Source organism: Crocodylus siamensis, chromosome 4 (genome assembly GCF_052110815.1).
Source record: "Crocodylus siamensis isolate JL-2025a chromosome 4, ASM5211081v1, whole genome shotgun sequence".
NCBI classification, from domain to species: Eukaryota; Metazoa; Chordata; order Crocodylia; family Crocodylidae; genus Crocodylus; species Crocodylus siamensis.
Window position 1 is genome coordinate 63,048,373 of NC_143398.1, and position 15,156 is coordinate 63,063,528.

A 15,156-nucleotide genomic window follows, 5' to 3' on the forward strand; every position below is an offset into this window, starting at 1 on the left:
GGAGTGTTGGAGCTTTGGCCAAGTCCCAAAAAACCTCGCAACCTCTGTTTGGAAGATACTGGCATGCCAGGGGTAGATGTCAGGTGGGCTACAAGGGTGCCAATCCTTGTTGTGGCAGCACAGCCCCGGCCCCTTTCTCCCTGTGATCCCCAAGGTACGTGTGTATCTGCTGCCAGCAATGAGCTGGGCCAAGGCTCTGGACTTCAGTGCACCCCCGGCTCTGTGGTGAGCGGCAGGAGCCTGCCCAGAACCTGAGCTGCTCACAGCAGGCAGCTGCGACCCTGCAAGCCACTTGTACCAGGGTCCAGAGCCCCAACCCGGCTTGTTTCCAGCAGTGGTTGCACATGCACCTTGGGGAGCATGGTGGGAAAAGGGCTGGGACTCCAGACCCTGGTGCACTAGTTGCGGCTGCCCGGCATAGCCAGCCTGGGCTCGCTGGGCAGGTTTCTGTTGCCTGTCACAGAGCCCGGGTTGCCCACAGCAGGGCTTGCAGCTTGCTTGCCACCTGCTGTGAGCAGCCTAGGCTCTGTGACCAGCAGCAGCTATCCAGAATTTGAGCCACCTGTGGCATGCTGAGCAAAATGTCTTCATGTGCCATGCTGTGGCACGGATGCCAGAGGTTGCCAACCCCTGCTCTAGAATGTCTTAGTGCTAAATTGTCTAGTTTGCTGTTATTTCTCCAAGTCTTATTTGTATCTTACTGAAGAGTTGTATTTGATATTTCTGTGAACTGATAATGAAGCAACTATTTTAACTTTTTGTTTACCGTATTTGTCTAATGTAGTGGTACATGGTGATCTCTGTTTGTGTTTTCTTTTTCTTTCTTTTGGTCCAGTATATATCATGGTGCTATTTAGATTTAATGGCTATAAAATGTTTTGAATGCGTCTGTTTGAAGTTACTAGGAAGTACAAAATATTTTAAGTTGTAAAAGAGAATGTATTTATTTTACTATTATAACTATAATTGATGTAATTCTGTCAGAGTCTTGTTTTAGCCAGCAGAGGGCACTCAAAAATAGATTTAAAAAAACTTTTACCAAGCATCTGGTTTAATACATTTATATCTCTGCACATAAAAGAATATAAAAGAGGACACTCTCTGTTAATTAAAATAAAAATAAATATTATGGTTAATCTTTGTGTGTTTGTTTTTTATATATTGTACAGGAGGCAATACACCTGGTGGGACTGCCTCAGCACAGACCAACCCAGGAATACTGGGAATGGGTGGAGGTGCAACTGTATTACCTGCATTTGAATATAGAGGTACCTGGATACCAATTCTTAATGTAACAGTCCAGGGCAGTGCTAAAGCTACCTAGTAAGTAATAATGCCTATTTTAAAATGTTTTAGTTTAAAAAAAAAAAAATATATATATATATATATATATATATATATATATATATATTTATTTATTTCTTGGTGATTATACAGTATTTCTGTTGTATGGCAAGCCATGCATTGCATTGCTAATGTCAAACAATGTAGATTCTCTTCAGACTGATCTTCTTCTTTATTCTTTCTATATTTGAGATTCCCATTTGAATATTACTCATTACTTTATCAACAGTCAGCCGTGTTCTTTACCATACCCTTTCTGTGTTAATTCTGTGCATACTACATCTGTGTAGTAAGAAGCACTCATGGGAGTAGAAAACACTTTTCCAACTTTACTGGCAGTTTTTTTTTAAGTTAAAATACTGACAGTATTAGTGAAATACTTGTCCTTTTGCTACTCTAAGTGTATTGTGAGTCCCTATGCTGAGAATGAATTATAAGCAGTCCTTCACATGGTTGGCATCTCAATCTTTCTAAAGATTATAAATCAGAAGTTCATGTACTCAGAACCTGAGCCAAGGCTTATAGTCAGTTTCAGGATGTTATGATGTCAGTCATTCATGTCAATAATGCTTCAACAGTGTCATCTCTTTAAAATGTGGTTTATTTTCAGAACCTACAAAGTGTTACTACACTGCTTAAAAGATGTCAGGCACCTCAAGTCAATAATCTGAAGATTCATACATGAATGTAAAGAGGCTGCTTCCTAACTGCAATTGTAGACTTAGTCTTTTAGAAAAATAAATTCTAAACTTTATTTCTTTTACGTACATGTGTACACTATTGCTAAACCTTCAAAACTAATGTTTACTGAAACAAGGAAACCAAAAAGGAATGCAAAGTTCTCTCTTATTTGCACTGTTCTTGGGGACTACTTGTTTCAACTATAAGTGGATCCTTTCTGAAAACTACTTGAGCCTTTTTCTCCCTCTTCTTATTTTTTCCTCTCCCTCTGATTTTTTAGCTAAAATCATCGTGCTTCCCCAAGCACTTTCCAGCTTTGTTCCTTAAATGACTCTTTTTTTTTCCTAAATCATTTTAATTTCTTTTACCGGAAGAGACTCTTAAGTTGTCCCCTGTCTATAGTCTTCTTCTGTCTCATCCCATCCCCTCCTACTGCTGTAGATTTTTTATTAGAACCAGAGATGCAGGATTCTAGGGGTCTCCTGTATTATGACTATATACATAACCTAGTGAAGTCCCTTTTGTATTGTGGTAAAAGCCAGGCATATGAATCATGGGCTGGAATGGTGGATCTCTCTTGACCTACTGGGATTTCCTCTTCCCAGATTACTGTACCTTGCCTTTAAGGGCAAGTGGATTTGTGACAGCCCACAATCTGAATGTGTAGCTCAAGCTGACACACCATTCACCTGTGTGTGTGGGTTCAAGCACATGTGTTCAGCGGAGTATGGGAGTTTTTTATGGGGTTTTTTTCCTGGGACTGCCTCTGCATGGGGAGTAAAAAGAAGGTAACATGGGGCCTCTGCAGGACACACTAGGAAATTTGGTCATCTCAACAGCCGACAAAGCTAACCTATTTAACAATTTCTTTGCCTCCATTTTTCTGAGCGGGGACTAGGTCATCCCCCCCACACTGGAATCCCTGATGGTCCCAGGGGAGGCACAGCCAGGCCCAGGGTCAGAGAGGACCTAGTTGGGGAACTTCTGGTGGGACTGGATGTGTTCAGCAGGTCCTGACGATCTCCAGCCCAGAGTGCTGAGGGAATTAACAGCTTTATGAGCACTCATGGTGCTCTGGCGAGGTGCCAGAGGACTGGAAAAGGGCCAATATGGTCCCCATTTTCAAAAAGGAGAGGAAGGAGGACCCAGGAAACTATAGGCCCGTTAGTCCTACCTCGGTCCTAGGGAAGCTCTTTGAGAAAATTATCCAGGTGCCCATCTGCGAGGGGCAAGCAGGGAAGTGTATGCTTAGGGGCAACCAACATGGCTTCATTCAGGCAGGTCCTTTCAGACTAACCTGGTGTCCTTCTATGACCAGGTCACAAAATCCTTGGACACGGGTGTCAAGGTAGACGTAGTCTTTCTGGACTTTAGGAAGGCCTTCAACACTGTCTCTCACCCCATTCTTGTTAAAAAATTAGGAGATTGAGGTGTCGATGCCTTCACAGTCAGATGGGTTGCACAGAGGCAGAAAAGGATCTTGGAGTCATTATAGACTTCAAGATGAACATGCGCCGCCAATATGAGGATGCAGTCAGGGAGGCTAACCACACCTTGCCATGCATCAACAGATGCTTCATGAGCAGGTGCAAGGGGGTGATCCTCCCCCTCTATATAACATTGGTCATGCCGCAGTTGGAGGGAAGTGGACAGCATGGAGAGGGCCAGAGGAGGGCCACTTGCGTGATCAGGGGGCAGCAGGGCAGATGCTGTGAGGAGAGGCTACGGGACCTGAACCTGTTCAGCCTCCACAAGAGAAGGCTGAGAGGGGATTTGATGGCTGTATATAAACTGGCCAAGGGAGACCAGCAGGCAGTGGGAGAGTTCCTGTTCTCCTGAGCACTATTGGGAGTAACAAGGAATAACGGCCGTAAGTTGATGGAGTAGATTCAGGCTAGATATCAAGAGGCACTACATCACAGTCAGGGTGGCTAGGATCTGAAACCAACTTCCAAGGGAAGTGGTGCTCACTCCTACCCTGGGGGTCTTTTAAAGGAGGCTAGAACGACACCTTGCCGGGGTTGTTTGACCTGAGCATTCTTTCCTGCCCATGGCAGGGGGTCGCACACTTGACCTACTCAGGTCCCTTCCAACCTTATCAACTCTGAAACCAGGAGGGATAGAGACACCACTCTGAGCAGAGTCCTTTGCTGAGTTGGGGAAGAACTCCCTAGAGCAGTGGGTTTAAGTTAAGACCTCATTAATGTGAATTCATGATATTTTTGGTTCAGGGAGGAATTGGTTATATTTGCTTTGTATTGTCAAGGTATTATTTACAGTCATGAGACTGGAAGTATGTTAAGTAACAGGCTGGAAATAAGAGGATGCTTGAGTTCAAGACTTGGCATAGCCCATGGAGTATCTTTGTAAGCTTGAGGAAGTCACTCAGTTTTCCTTGTTCCTAAGTTCCCTTCTCATAAATTGAGGGTGAGACATTCAGGCCCTAGACAGGTGTAACATCTAAGATGCTTCAGATGGTGAGCAGGCAGGCATACATACCCTATGAAGTGCTCTAAAACTGGCCAAAATGCTGCAAAAATTATCGTGAGTATAATAGCAACTTCTCTAATGAGCTTCATTTTGGAGCTTTTCCAGTTGTGTGTGCACATGCAAAGAATGCTTCCTTATGTGGCTTTTGAGGCTAGGAGACTAGAGGCTGGGTATACAGGAGAGCACACGTTGGCTCTATAGTTAAATACAGATGGTCAGAAGCCCAAGGCTGAATCAAGTCAGTCTTTGCAGATTAGTCTAAGCTGCAGAGATTAAACTGAGAAACAACTGGACACACTTTTACCTTTGATTCAGGAAATGCATCCACATGTCTGCAGTGGTTTAGGCCAGAAGATGGGGGGTGGTGCTAGAGCACAGTTCTCTGGCACTTCCTCTTCCTGCTGCCCTTGAGGTCTCTGGTTTTGTGGTCCAGTATCATAGCAGCAGGACTCTACAAGGTTGCACATCACTACTTCTTCCTGCCTCCAGGTGTCTGGGATTTCTAGTCCACAGTCACATCCAGCAGCAACTTTCAGTAAGTTTAGTAGGGCAAGGCAGGACAGCTGTGTGCTTATGGGAAGAGGGGTTTAACCAGAAGAGGGGGGGTTTTAACCCCACTCCCTGGCCCCAGACCCCAGCCAGGGCAGTTTCTACCTCTCTTCCCCCTCCCCCAACCCTTCTCTGTTGGAGCAGGCAGCACATCACAGCCCAGGGCTGGAAAGCGTGCTGAGGGATTGTGAATTAACTAGAACCAGGAAGGGGTCTGGGACAGAAGTTTCATAAACCAGTTTGACCCAAATCAGTTAAGTCTGATACTACATTCAACCAGGTTTATCTTAAACCAAATTTATCTTATGCCAGCTTCAGTCACTTTGAAACTGGTTTATGTGCACTGAACTTCTGTTCTGTTGCAGGCTTAAACCAGTTTCTGATGACTTAAACCAGTTTATATCCAACTTTAGTCCCTAGCCTGTCTGTTCCTCTCCCAACCCCCCTCCCCTCCAACCCAACCCCTTGCCCCCCAAGTTGTCAGAATCAGATATGGCAGTGATAGATATTTGGTCATATTCTTGCATCTCTCTCAGTTCTTGTGGTCCACCGTGATAACTCTCTAAAGACCATTTTATAACTTGGCATTTAGTTTATGGTGATTATCTTAATCATTATTTTCCTTTATTTGAATTCCTCATGTCTGTGACACTTCCATAATGCAGTATTTGAGTTAATACAATAAGAATGAAAATGAAGTAGTTTTTCAGTGAAATATGCTTAAGTATATCATTTCTAATAATATTTAGGTATTATGTAACTGTCAATAAATACAGATCTTGCCATTATTGTATTTAGTAATGTTTTGTTCTTGATATATTTGTATATTAACATTTTCTTGTGGCTTTTTACTGTAAAGTTGAAAGGTTATTTTGTAACAACTTGGTATTGTAATAATGGGTGATTGGAGTGTTATTTTACTTCATCAAGTTTTCTGTGTTGCTCTCTCAATCCTTGTCAATATCTTTATCCTTTTAGCCTAGAAATGCTGGACAAGGTCGAGCCACCTACTATTCCTGAAGGTTATGCCATGTCTGTGGCATTCCACTGTTTGCTGGATCTTGTTCGAGGTATCACTACCATGATTGAAGGGGAGTTGGGACAGGCTGAAACAGATGGTCAGACTATGACTGAAACAACTTTATCACCAGCACAGTCTTCAGACCAGCAGTCGGTATCTGGCCAAACTGACAAGGAGCTAGGTATACAAAAATAATGATACTATATGAACTACAGTTCAAGGACATAAAATCTTAGGAGTAAAAGTCTGAATTTTAAGTACTAGATCTTACTTTAAGAGCCTTTATGGAGCTTTACCCAATGCACCCTAGTATCTCCATAGTTAATATTTGCTTTTAGTTTTATCCAGCTTTTCATTTCAGTATTTTAATTTATAGTTTCTGAATGTTATGTACCACTTTGTTATGTACCCCTAGGGGTGGAGTGTTGGAGTTATGTACCACTAAATGTTGTACACTAGGGGTACACGGTGTAAAGGATTTTACGTTTACATTTTGTCATGCTGCAAATCATTTTTCCAGAATGTTGGTAACATTTTTAGTAACTTCAACACAGCAGTTATTCGAAATTCTCTCAGAATTCGTTTTAATTGTTGTTGAACCACCAAAATGTTTTGACTTCGTACATTCTCTTTTCCATAACAGCTCAAATATAGGTTCCTTTGAAAGTTTAATACCCTTTGTTTCTAACATGTATGCGTGCGTGCGTGTGCGCACAGAAAGAGGGCAACAGGATTTGTGTTGACTATCTGAGTTGTCTAGTAGTGTTGTCTTGTCTTGTCTTAGCCACGGCCACATAAACATGGGCATTTGGCTTCCCAGAGACGAGCTGCAGCAGTGCACCTTGCACTGCCACTACTTGTCCCCAGGGAATGCCCATGCCATGCACACTTTGGTGTGCAGCAGTTTACTCTGGGTGGAGTAGGAGAAGCTGGGTCCAGTACTTTTGGCCCCGGCAGTCGCACCTGTGGACCTTCTGGGGCTGCAGCAATGGCTGTTCTGTCGTGTGGAGCCTGGCCAGCAGCTGCAGCGCAGTTCTGGGCAGCCCAGCTCCACTTTTGAGCAGCGTGTGCTGCCTGTGTATGTGCTACTCCACTTCTTTTTTTTCCCTATGGGTTTTATGACCCCTGGATATCCGGGGTCAAAAAACCCGCAGGGGAAAAAAGCGGAGCAGCACATGCAGGGGCAGCACTCCCTTGCAGCATAGAGAACATCTGAATGTACGGTATGTACAGATGTTTGCAGTCCCTCATACTGCACAGCTGTGATCACCTGGACATGGCCCTCAAGTCCTTAACCTTACTTATCATGGAGACTGTGGAAGGCCAAGAGCACAACCTGGCCAGTAGAAATATTGGGGTTGCAGAGTTCATGAGTTTACTAAAGAGTCTCTAGGAATAAGGGAAAGCTGAAAGATCTGTGTTGGGGGAAGAGGATTTGGAGGAAGAACAATATGGAATCTTTGTGTACCAGGTCAATAGGTGAGGCGGGTTTTTTCCTCTCTTTAGCAGGTATATCTTTTTACCCATATCTCTACTACATGCACTTTTCTCGTGAATAAATACTTGTACAGGTGAAGTTGTAGTCTTGTGTTTACACTGTGTGTTTTGAATATAGGTTGATGCAAGACGTGTGTATGTATGTGCTATAGTGGTCTTATTTTGAAAGTGCAAGTGTTTTGGTTTTTTTTGACTGGATATGACTTGGAGTGCATTAAAGTATGTGAAATAAAAAGGCCTTTATTGGCATTTTCCATATTTTTTTTGTGATTTGCTGGGGTGTTTTCACATCAGCAAATATGACTGAATATTTGTTTAGGACAATATAAAAGCAAAGAAGAAAATATCCAGCAGTCACCATTTTTCTGTTTGTTCTAGTAGTCATTAAAGAATGTTCCATATCTATCACTACTATAAAATATTTTTCTTTTAAGTTAGCAGAGCTGTCTGGGAAGAAATGGTGAATGCATGTTGGTGTGGCCTTCTAGCTGCACTGTCGCTGCTTCTTGATGCCAGGTATTTATTCTCTTAATTTTTCCTTATTCTCCATAGCTTATATTACCAATTCTATCCAGAACAGATTTTTTTGCAGCATGTCAAGTTGGCTGCTGTGTGGGATGAAACTCTTCACAAGGATTAGGAAGGGATTGTGAAGAAGTGTTTGAGTTAAGAATAATCTGCCTGGTGGTCACCAAAAATCTAACACAGCATCTAGTATGGTAGTCCCCACAGCTTTTTTAGACTCAAGGCATCTGTTGAAAAATGCCAGCCCTTCGCTTTCACTTGCTCTTGACTACAGAAAAATAATAGAGCAATTTTTCTGTTGCAGAGAACTTGGAAAGATCACAGCAGGTCAGAATGTTCTTGACACTGGATTCCTATTTAGCATCTCTGGAGTTATCTGGTGAATCCTGTGCAAGTGTTCACATACCTAACAGTGCTAATATTGCATAACACTCTGTGGCATCATTAAAAGGATCTTGTGGCACTTCAGAATTGGAGTATTAGTACTAGTGTTCTAGTACTAGCTGGAGGCAAAAGTACTTATTTTATAGCCATTACTTTTTCAAAATTATATATTTAGTTTTTTTAATCTCTCTTTACACTGGCCATTGGAATTTTTTAGTGCAATGAAATGATTCTTCTTGAAGGGCAAAAGTCTTGGTTGATGTAATTAATGGAGTAAATAATTTTCCAGCATCTCTAAGCTCTAGAAAATCCTTTACTTTAAGCTTCCTATTAAGAGCTGTTGGGGAAGACATGGTAAATGTTTCTTGGTGCTGTTACTAAAAGCCATGATTTTACCCAACCTTTTTCTTTCAGAAAGTTCACACTTGTTCCTTTAATTATTGTTTTAGAAATATTTTTCTGACAGCAGAAGTTGATGCATCTACTCTTTATTCCTTATGCTAAATCCTTCAGAACTGCAGTGTTATATAGTGCGAATTAGAATTCAGAAATGTTTTATTAATTGGGTACATTTGATCTTTAATGTTTTCAGTGTTGATAATTTTGTCTCTGAATTCTTACTGACTTTATCTAACTTGTACTTAGCTTCTGTATCATCTTTTGATGACTAATCCCTACTAAATGTTCTATACTCTTTCAGCACGGATGAAGCTGCCACAGAAAATATTTTAAAAGCAGAACTGACCATGGCTGCACTTTGTGGAAAACTGGGTCTTGTAACTTCAAGAGATGCCTTTATCACTGCCATTTGCAAAGGCTCCTTGCCACCTCATTATGCTCTGACTGTACTGAACAGCACAACTGCAGCTCTTTCCAATAAAAGTAAGAGCATAATTTATCTTCAATTTATATACTTTCATCTGTTAACCTAAACTTCTCTGTCTCGCTTTCTCCTTCTCTGTCTCTCTCTCAAATCAGTATTTCATGTTCTAAATAATTCTGAATCATAGTGGAGACATAGTATTTACTGATCTAAAATATGTGCCTGTGCAATGACTAAAAGTATCTTATGTTGGTCCTGATGCTGCAGGACAACAGTTGTGATTGTAGTTGCAGTGATCTCTGTGCAAGGATATCTGGTACTAATGCCTTGCATGATCCTTATTTTATTCATCCACATTAAACCTTGGAGAAAAAAAAAAAGAAGTGTGGTAGGTTTGGCTTGTTTTCAACGCAAGAAATGTGCTGTTCCACATTACTTTGAGGCTTTCTATATATCGTAGCACATGTGCCTTTCTCCAGCATTCCCTGAAAATATATATTTTTTAACACTTTAAAAATCTTGATTGCTCTTCTTAAAAAAAAAAAAGAAAAGTTATGATTCAGTATTTATATTTTCAAGCAAAACTTCTCTATGCTCTAGTGCATTTTACATAGAAAAGAATAGATACCTTTCATTGTATTACTCAGATATGTTATGACACTATGTGTTTGCATCATTCTTACCATGATGCAAACTCAAGGACCTTTCCCTGCCTGTAGGAAAGTGGTTTAGATGCCACCACAGCCATCTCTTTCTTTTTTTGCTTCTCTCCTGCTGTCCTTTGATTTTGCAAGAGGACTACTCAGGGTTGAAAGTCCTTGCATGATCCAGTGGATAGGTTAGAGGCTAGAGCATGCATAGGGTGGTAGAGGGACCCCTTTAGTCCTTCCACACACAGTGTTTTAAAAAAAAAATCTTATAAATTAAGAAAGGCTGAAGCTATTAGGCTACTGTACAGATTCCCATATTTTGCTCTACAGATCCCCTGCTAGGATGAGGCTTCTGGGCATGTTTTCAGGTATCACATTCCTTTATAGCTTACCTTTGATATAACTTATACCTATTAAGAAAGTGGTAAAAGTAAAAGGCTCCAGAGCCAATGCAGGGTATTTGTGCTTTGATGGTATTGTTACTGTGGTGGATCCCTTCAAATCTATAATTTCAAGGGAAGAGATGACTATTTTGAGGGAAAAGGGATGGCTATGAATTGTGGGGTGGCTGTAGCTCACCCTGTAGCCCTTTTCCCAGAGCTGCTGTTGTCCCCCCTGCCTCTGCCCACTCTGAGCATAGGCCCGGCTCAGCCCCACACCGGGAAGAGTCTGGTGCAGCCCACCCTCACCTTAAGTGCAAATCTAGGGGGCACATGGCCCCACATGCCTTCCCCAGGGGTGCACGCAGTAGCAGGAGCTGCCCTACCCCTCTCCCCCTGCCCCCCTCCCAGACAAGCCCTATCCTGCGTCCTGCTCCATGCTGGCTGGACAGCCCTAGCCTCACTTCCTCCCTCACTGTGGGGGAGGAGGGGAGGTGCTCGATCTGCATCCCCATGCCTCTTCCATCCCCCATTCCTCTTCCCCACCCCCACAGACTTGCTTGCTGGATGCTGCTCTTCAGGCTGCCAGGCCGCATACCAGCAATCAGATCAGTATTGGCTGATATGGCTGGTTAATAATCGGCCATCAGTATCAGCCAAAATTTCTTTACTGGTGCACTGTTACAAAGAAGGCTTATCTAATCATGACATTTTTGTACAATTGGAACTTACGATGGTTTGATTGAATCATAACTTTTAATGGTGCATCACATCTGTATAACGTATAGTGCGTTGGATATGCATCACTGCAGCTTGCAGATGAAGCATTCATTCAGTTTAATGCTGATGCATGCTAGGTAGCCATCCCACATTTCCCAGCACAGATCTCAGAGGGATCTTGTAGGAGTAGCAGTCTATAGTTATAGCTGTGCCATTAACCTTCAAAGGAACATGAATGGTATCAGTTAGGCATTTCTCAGTGCATGAAATTTGTTTTTTCAAATACTGAATTGAGTTTTTGTTTCATTAAGGGTCATTGACAGGCTTCATGTTATGCTCAAGTTTCTTTAAAGAGCTCATTTTCTCTTTTAAAAATAAGTTATGAATAAAATTTCAAAAACCTTTAAAACAAAATGATCAAGTATACATACAGTAGAGTTTGGATCGAGGGGTAACAGGAAGAAGGGTAGAAAGGCTACTTGCAACAAGGAAGCTCTGACACCCTAATTTTATCTATACACTAGAACTGCAGCAGTACACAGTGAGTGACTCAGTGAGAGAAGACTGTGAAGAGCCATATCCAGAGCAAATGCATTTATGACAGTGTTGGCAATAGTTGTGCCAAACATTTGAGTGTGGACAGGTAGTATATTGCAAGCTTGGCAAATTCCATGTTATGCTTTTTGAAGTTTGGTCTGCACTGGAGCATTTTGAATCTAACAAGTCATATATGCCATTATGTAAAATATACTTAATACTCATTAAATTTGGTATATTCACTCATGATGCTATTGATCTGAATTCCAGTCAGGTTTAAAAACTGTTTTTGGTGCTAACCTGTAAAGTCCTTCTTTGAGATTTTAAGATTTATCTTTTGGGATTTTACTATTATCAACACCTTTTGTTCATTTTCTAAAACAAATTCTTATGTTGGGGGGAAAAAAGCTTATATTAACAAGGGAGCATGACTGACCAGTAACTATACAGAAAAAAATAGAACAGCAGACTATATTACACTGTTTCTGAAGTGGTGCCAATGCACAAAAGTAAACAAATGAACACAGAAAAAGTAACAAAATCACTTTCCTTTGTCTTGTTTTATATTATTCTGGATAATGTTTTCTGAGAGACCCCTGCATATTCATAGCCCAAGGTAGCCAGCCTGGGTGGTCCAGGTTGTACTGTTTATACACCCCAATGATTGGCGTGTACAAGCTCCAGCTACAGGTGAACAACCATTCTGAACCTTGTTAGATTCAAGGCATTGTTCAGAAAATTCCAGCTCTTAGTTTGTACTCTTTTTGACTATGGACAAATAATAGAGGAGATCTGTCGCAGAGAACTTCGAAAGAGTGCAATAGGTCAGATGTTTTTTGACGCTATAGATTTCTGTTTGAAATCTCTAGGTTTATTTTATGAATCCTGTGTAGGTGTCATCTTTAAAAGGATCTCATGACACACATGGGGGTGCTGTGACACCTCAGTTGAGAATCGTTGCTTTAAATTCTAGGTAGATACTAGGGCTGTGCAAAGCTTCAGTCACTGATTCAACTCAGCCTGATTCGGTGGCTGAATCTCCAAATCAGGAGACGCCTTAATCTTTCCAAATTGAATCGGAACCCTCCGAATCGAATTGGAAAGGTTCGACGATTCGGGCGCAGCTTTAAATGTTTTTTCTACGTACCTGAAGGTACCAGGTGGTTCATAAATGCTGTCATAGTTGGGTAGATGGAGTGTCTCACAGGAGCATGGGGGAGCTCCCCAGTGTACCTGGCAGTAGACCCAGAAGTAGACCAGAAGCACTTCCAGTCCATATTCCAGGTCTTCTGCGGAACGTGCTGGGGGGGCCCCCTGCACCCTCCCTGGCTCAGCATCTGGTGCCTCCTGGGTCTGGCAGGCACGCAGGATCTCCCTGCAGCTGATCGCCGAGCTGGGAGGGTATGGGGAGGGGCCCAGCGTGCTTGGCAGCAGACCCAGAAGTGGAGCAGGTCTGGAAGTACTTTTGGGTTTGCCACCGAGCATACAGGGGCCCTCCCTCCTCTCCCCTTCCCCCCGCACTGCTGTGGGACACTCCATCTGCCACACCATTGCAGCATTCACGAGCTGTGCCTGGTACCTTGAAGTATGTAGAAAAAACATTTAAAGCTGTGTCTGGCCGAAATCAGCACTGAATCTTCAGATTTGGATTTAGCCAAATCAAATCGGGGACAGTGATCAGAATCAACTAATTGAATCACTGTCCCTGATTCGGGCCAAATCCGAATTAATACTGCTTGTTTTGCACACCCCTAGTAGGTACATATTTTTCAATTAGAAGTTATACGGTCTTTTAAACTGGTTTCTCATTTGGGCTGCAGGTAGTATATAGTAAAGGACTAATCTTTATTCTATAAAATGGTGACAAGTTGGCATACATATAAGTAAAAGTCCATGTTCTCAATCCTGTTAATAACACTAGATATAGGTGTTTCGGTAACATCACATAAGCTTATGTTGTAGAAATTGAAGAATGTTATTATGGTGTTTATTGCATTTTAAATGAGGATTTTTCTCTGCTCCCTAGCATATTCCATTCAGGGGCAGAATGTTCAGATGATCAGTCCGTCAAGTGAGTCTCACCAGCAAGTTGTAGCAGTTGGACAACCACTTGCTTTGCAGCCACAGGGCACAGTAATGGTAAATCAAACTTTTTAAATAGATTGTTTATGCTTAATTATTTTCCATTCTTTGCATGTGGGTGTATGAACATGAAAGGGGAACTTACCACATGCCATCTGATTCACAGTAGCCTTTTGTGTCTACTTCATTCTGCAACAAGTAGAATCTAAACCATGTTAATGCACAGTTGTTTCCTTCACGGGTTAACTATGTAGTTTATTTTTCAATTACTGTGGGCGAGGGCAACGCAAAATGGTTCTCTTGGATCAGTTGATACTAGGTTAGTGTGTTCCTCCCTCCCCTTTTACATCTCTGTAATTAATTGCATCCATATGCTGATTTTCATTCTCTGCACCAGTCATTTTCATATTTGAATTTTTTTAAACTGTCTTTTGCAATAGACAGTTATTTGAAATAATGAACCACTTCCATGTAGTAATAATCCCTGGTGTAACGTCTCTGATGGCCAAGAGCTCCCCAGTTGACAAATGCCAGAGTACACACCGATAAAGATACAGACACCGTTTTTGTTATATAAGAGAATTTGAAATAACAGTACTATTTACTTAGAGATCCCATTTTGTTTTGGAAGGAACTATTCAGTGAACAGTAAATGTCTAATCATGAAAAGGGTACGTCTACACTGAAGTACCCAGGGTCTTACTTGTGTTTTAGCCACTTTATTCATTCTGATGTGAGCCCCCTGTGTCCATGTTTGTGGACTTTGAAACCTGGACTTGTTTGCATACTTAAGCATATGGGTAAAAGCATAGGTTTTGCTTTAAAATAGATTTTTACCAAACACTTTACAATTGATTTAAGCTTGGGAAATAGAGCTAATATTTCACATTCCTCAGTCCTATCTCTACTTCCAACTCACGACCTCTACATAAAACTTTTCCTTCTGGTTTCTGTATATGTGGTTGTCCTTTAGTCCTTTGTTCCATGTGGCCCACCCCATGTTCTGCCTGCTCTGTTCAGGTCAGCTCAGTTCAGCTAAGCTAGTGTCACGAGGTGTTATTACAGCGTTTCCATTAGCCGATGAAAGGAGAACAATGGGATTCTACTTAGTTTGGTGCAAGTACAGCAAGGACCTCGATTTCAGGAGAAGCATCCAAAATCATCACTGATATAGCACCTGGAAGGGGCTAGAAAAGCAGAGGATTGGAAGGAAATGCATTTGAAATCTGACGGACACCATCTTAAAGGCAAAGGGTGGCAGCTTAGACTGGTGACTTTTGGCCTATCTACCCTAACTTACTTAAGGAGTTTAACTAAGTGTTCCTGAATGACAAGCTTTTCATCTGGGAGAGCAGGGGTGGTATAGGGAAAAGGGACTGGGATAGGACTGGAGGAGGTAAGTCAGAGAAACAGGCCACAGTGCTTGAACAGGCTGTGGAACAAGCTGTAGAAGATGGCCTCCTTCTGGAGGAA

At 41.9% G+C, this 15,156-nt stretch overlaps 1 protein-coding gene across 1 annotated transcript in view; it reads left to right on the forward strand.

Moving 5' to 3' along the window:
• The window catches only part of MON2 (MON2 regulator of endosome-to-Golgi trafficking), an 83,507-nt gene that overhangs the window by 10,238 nt on the left and 58,113 nt on the right, over positions 1 to 15,156 (forward strand). Inside the window, exons 3-7 of the mRNA XM_090042426.1 lie at positions 1,170 to 1,323; positions 6,043 to 6,266; positions 8,017 to 8,098; positions 9,192 to 9,373; positions 13,628 to 13,740. Coding sequence (XP_089898552.1) covers positions 1,170 to 1,323; positions 6,043 to 6,266; positions 8,017 to 8,098; positions 9,192 to 9,373; positions 13,628 to 13,740 — 755 coding nt within the window. The remainder of the gene's footprint in view (positions 1 to 1,169; positions 1,324 to 6,042; positions 6,267 to 8,016; positions 8,099 to 9,191; positions 9,374 to 13,627; positions 13,741 to 15,156) is intronic.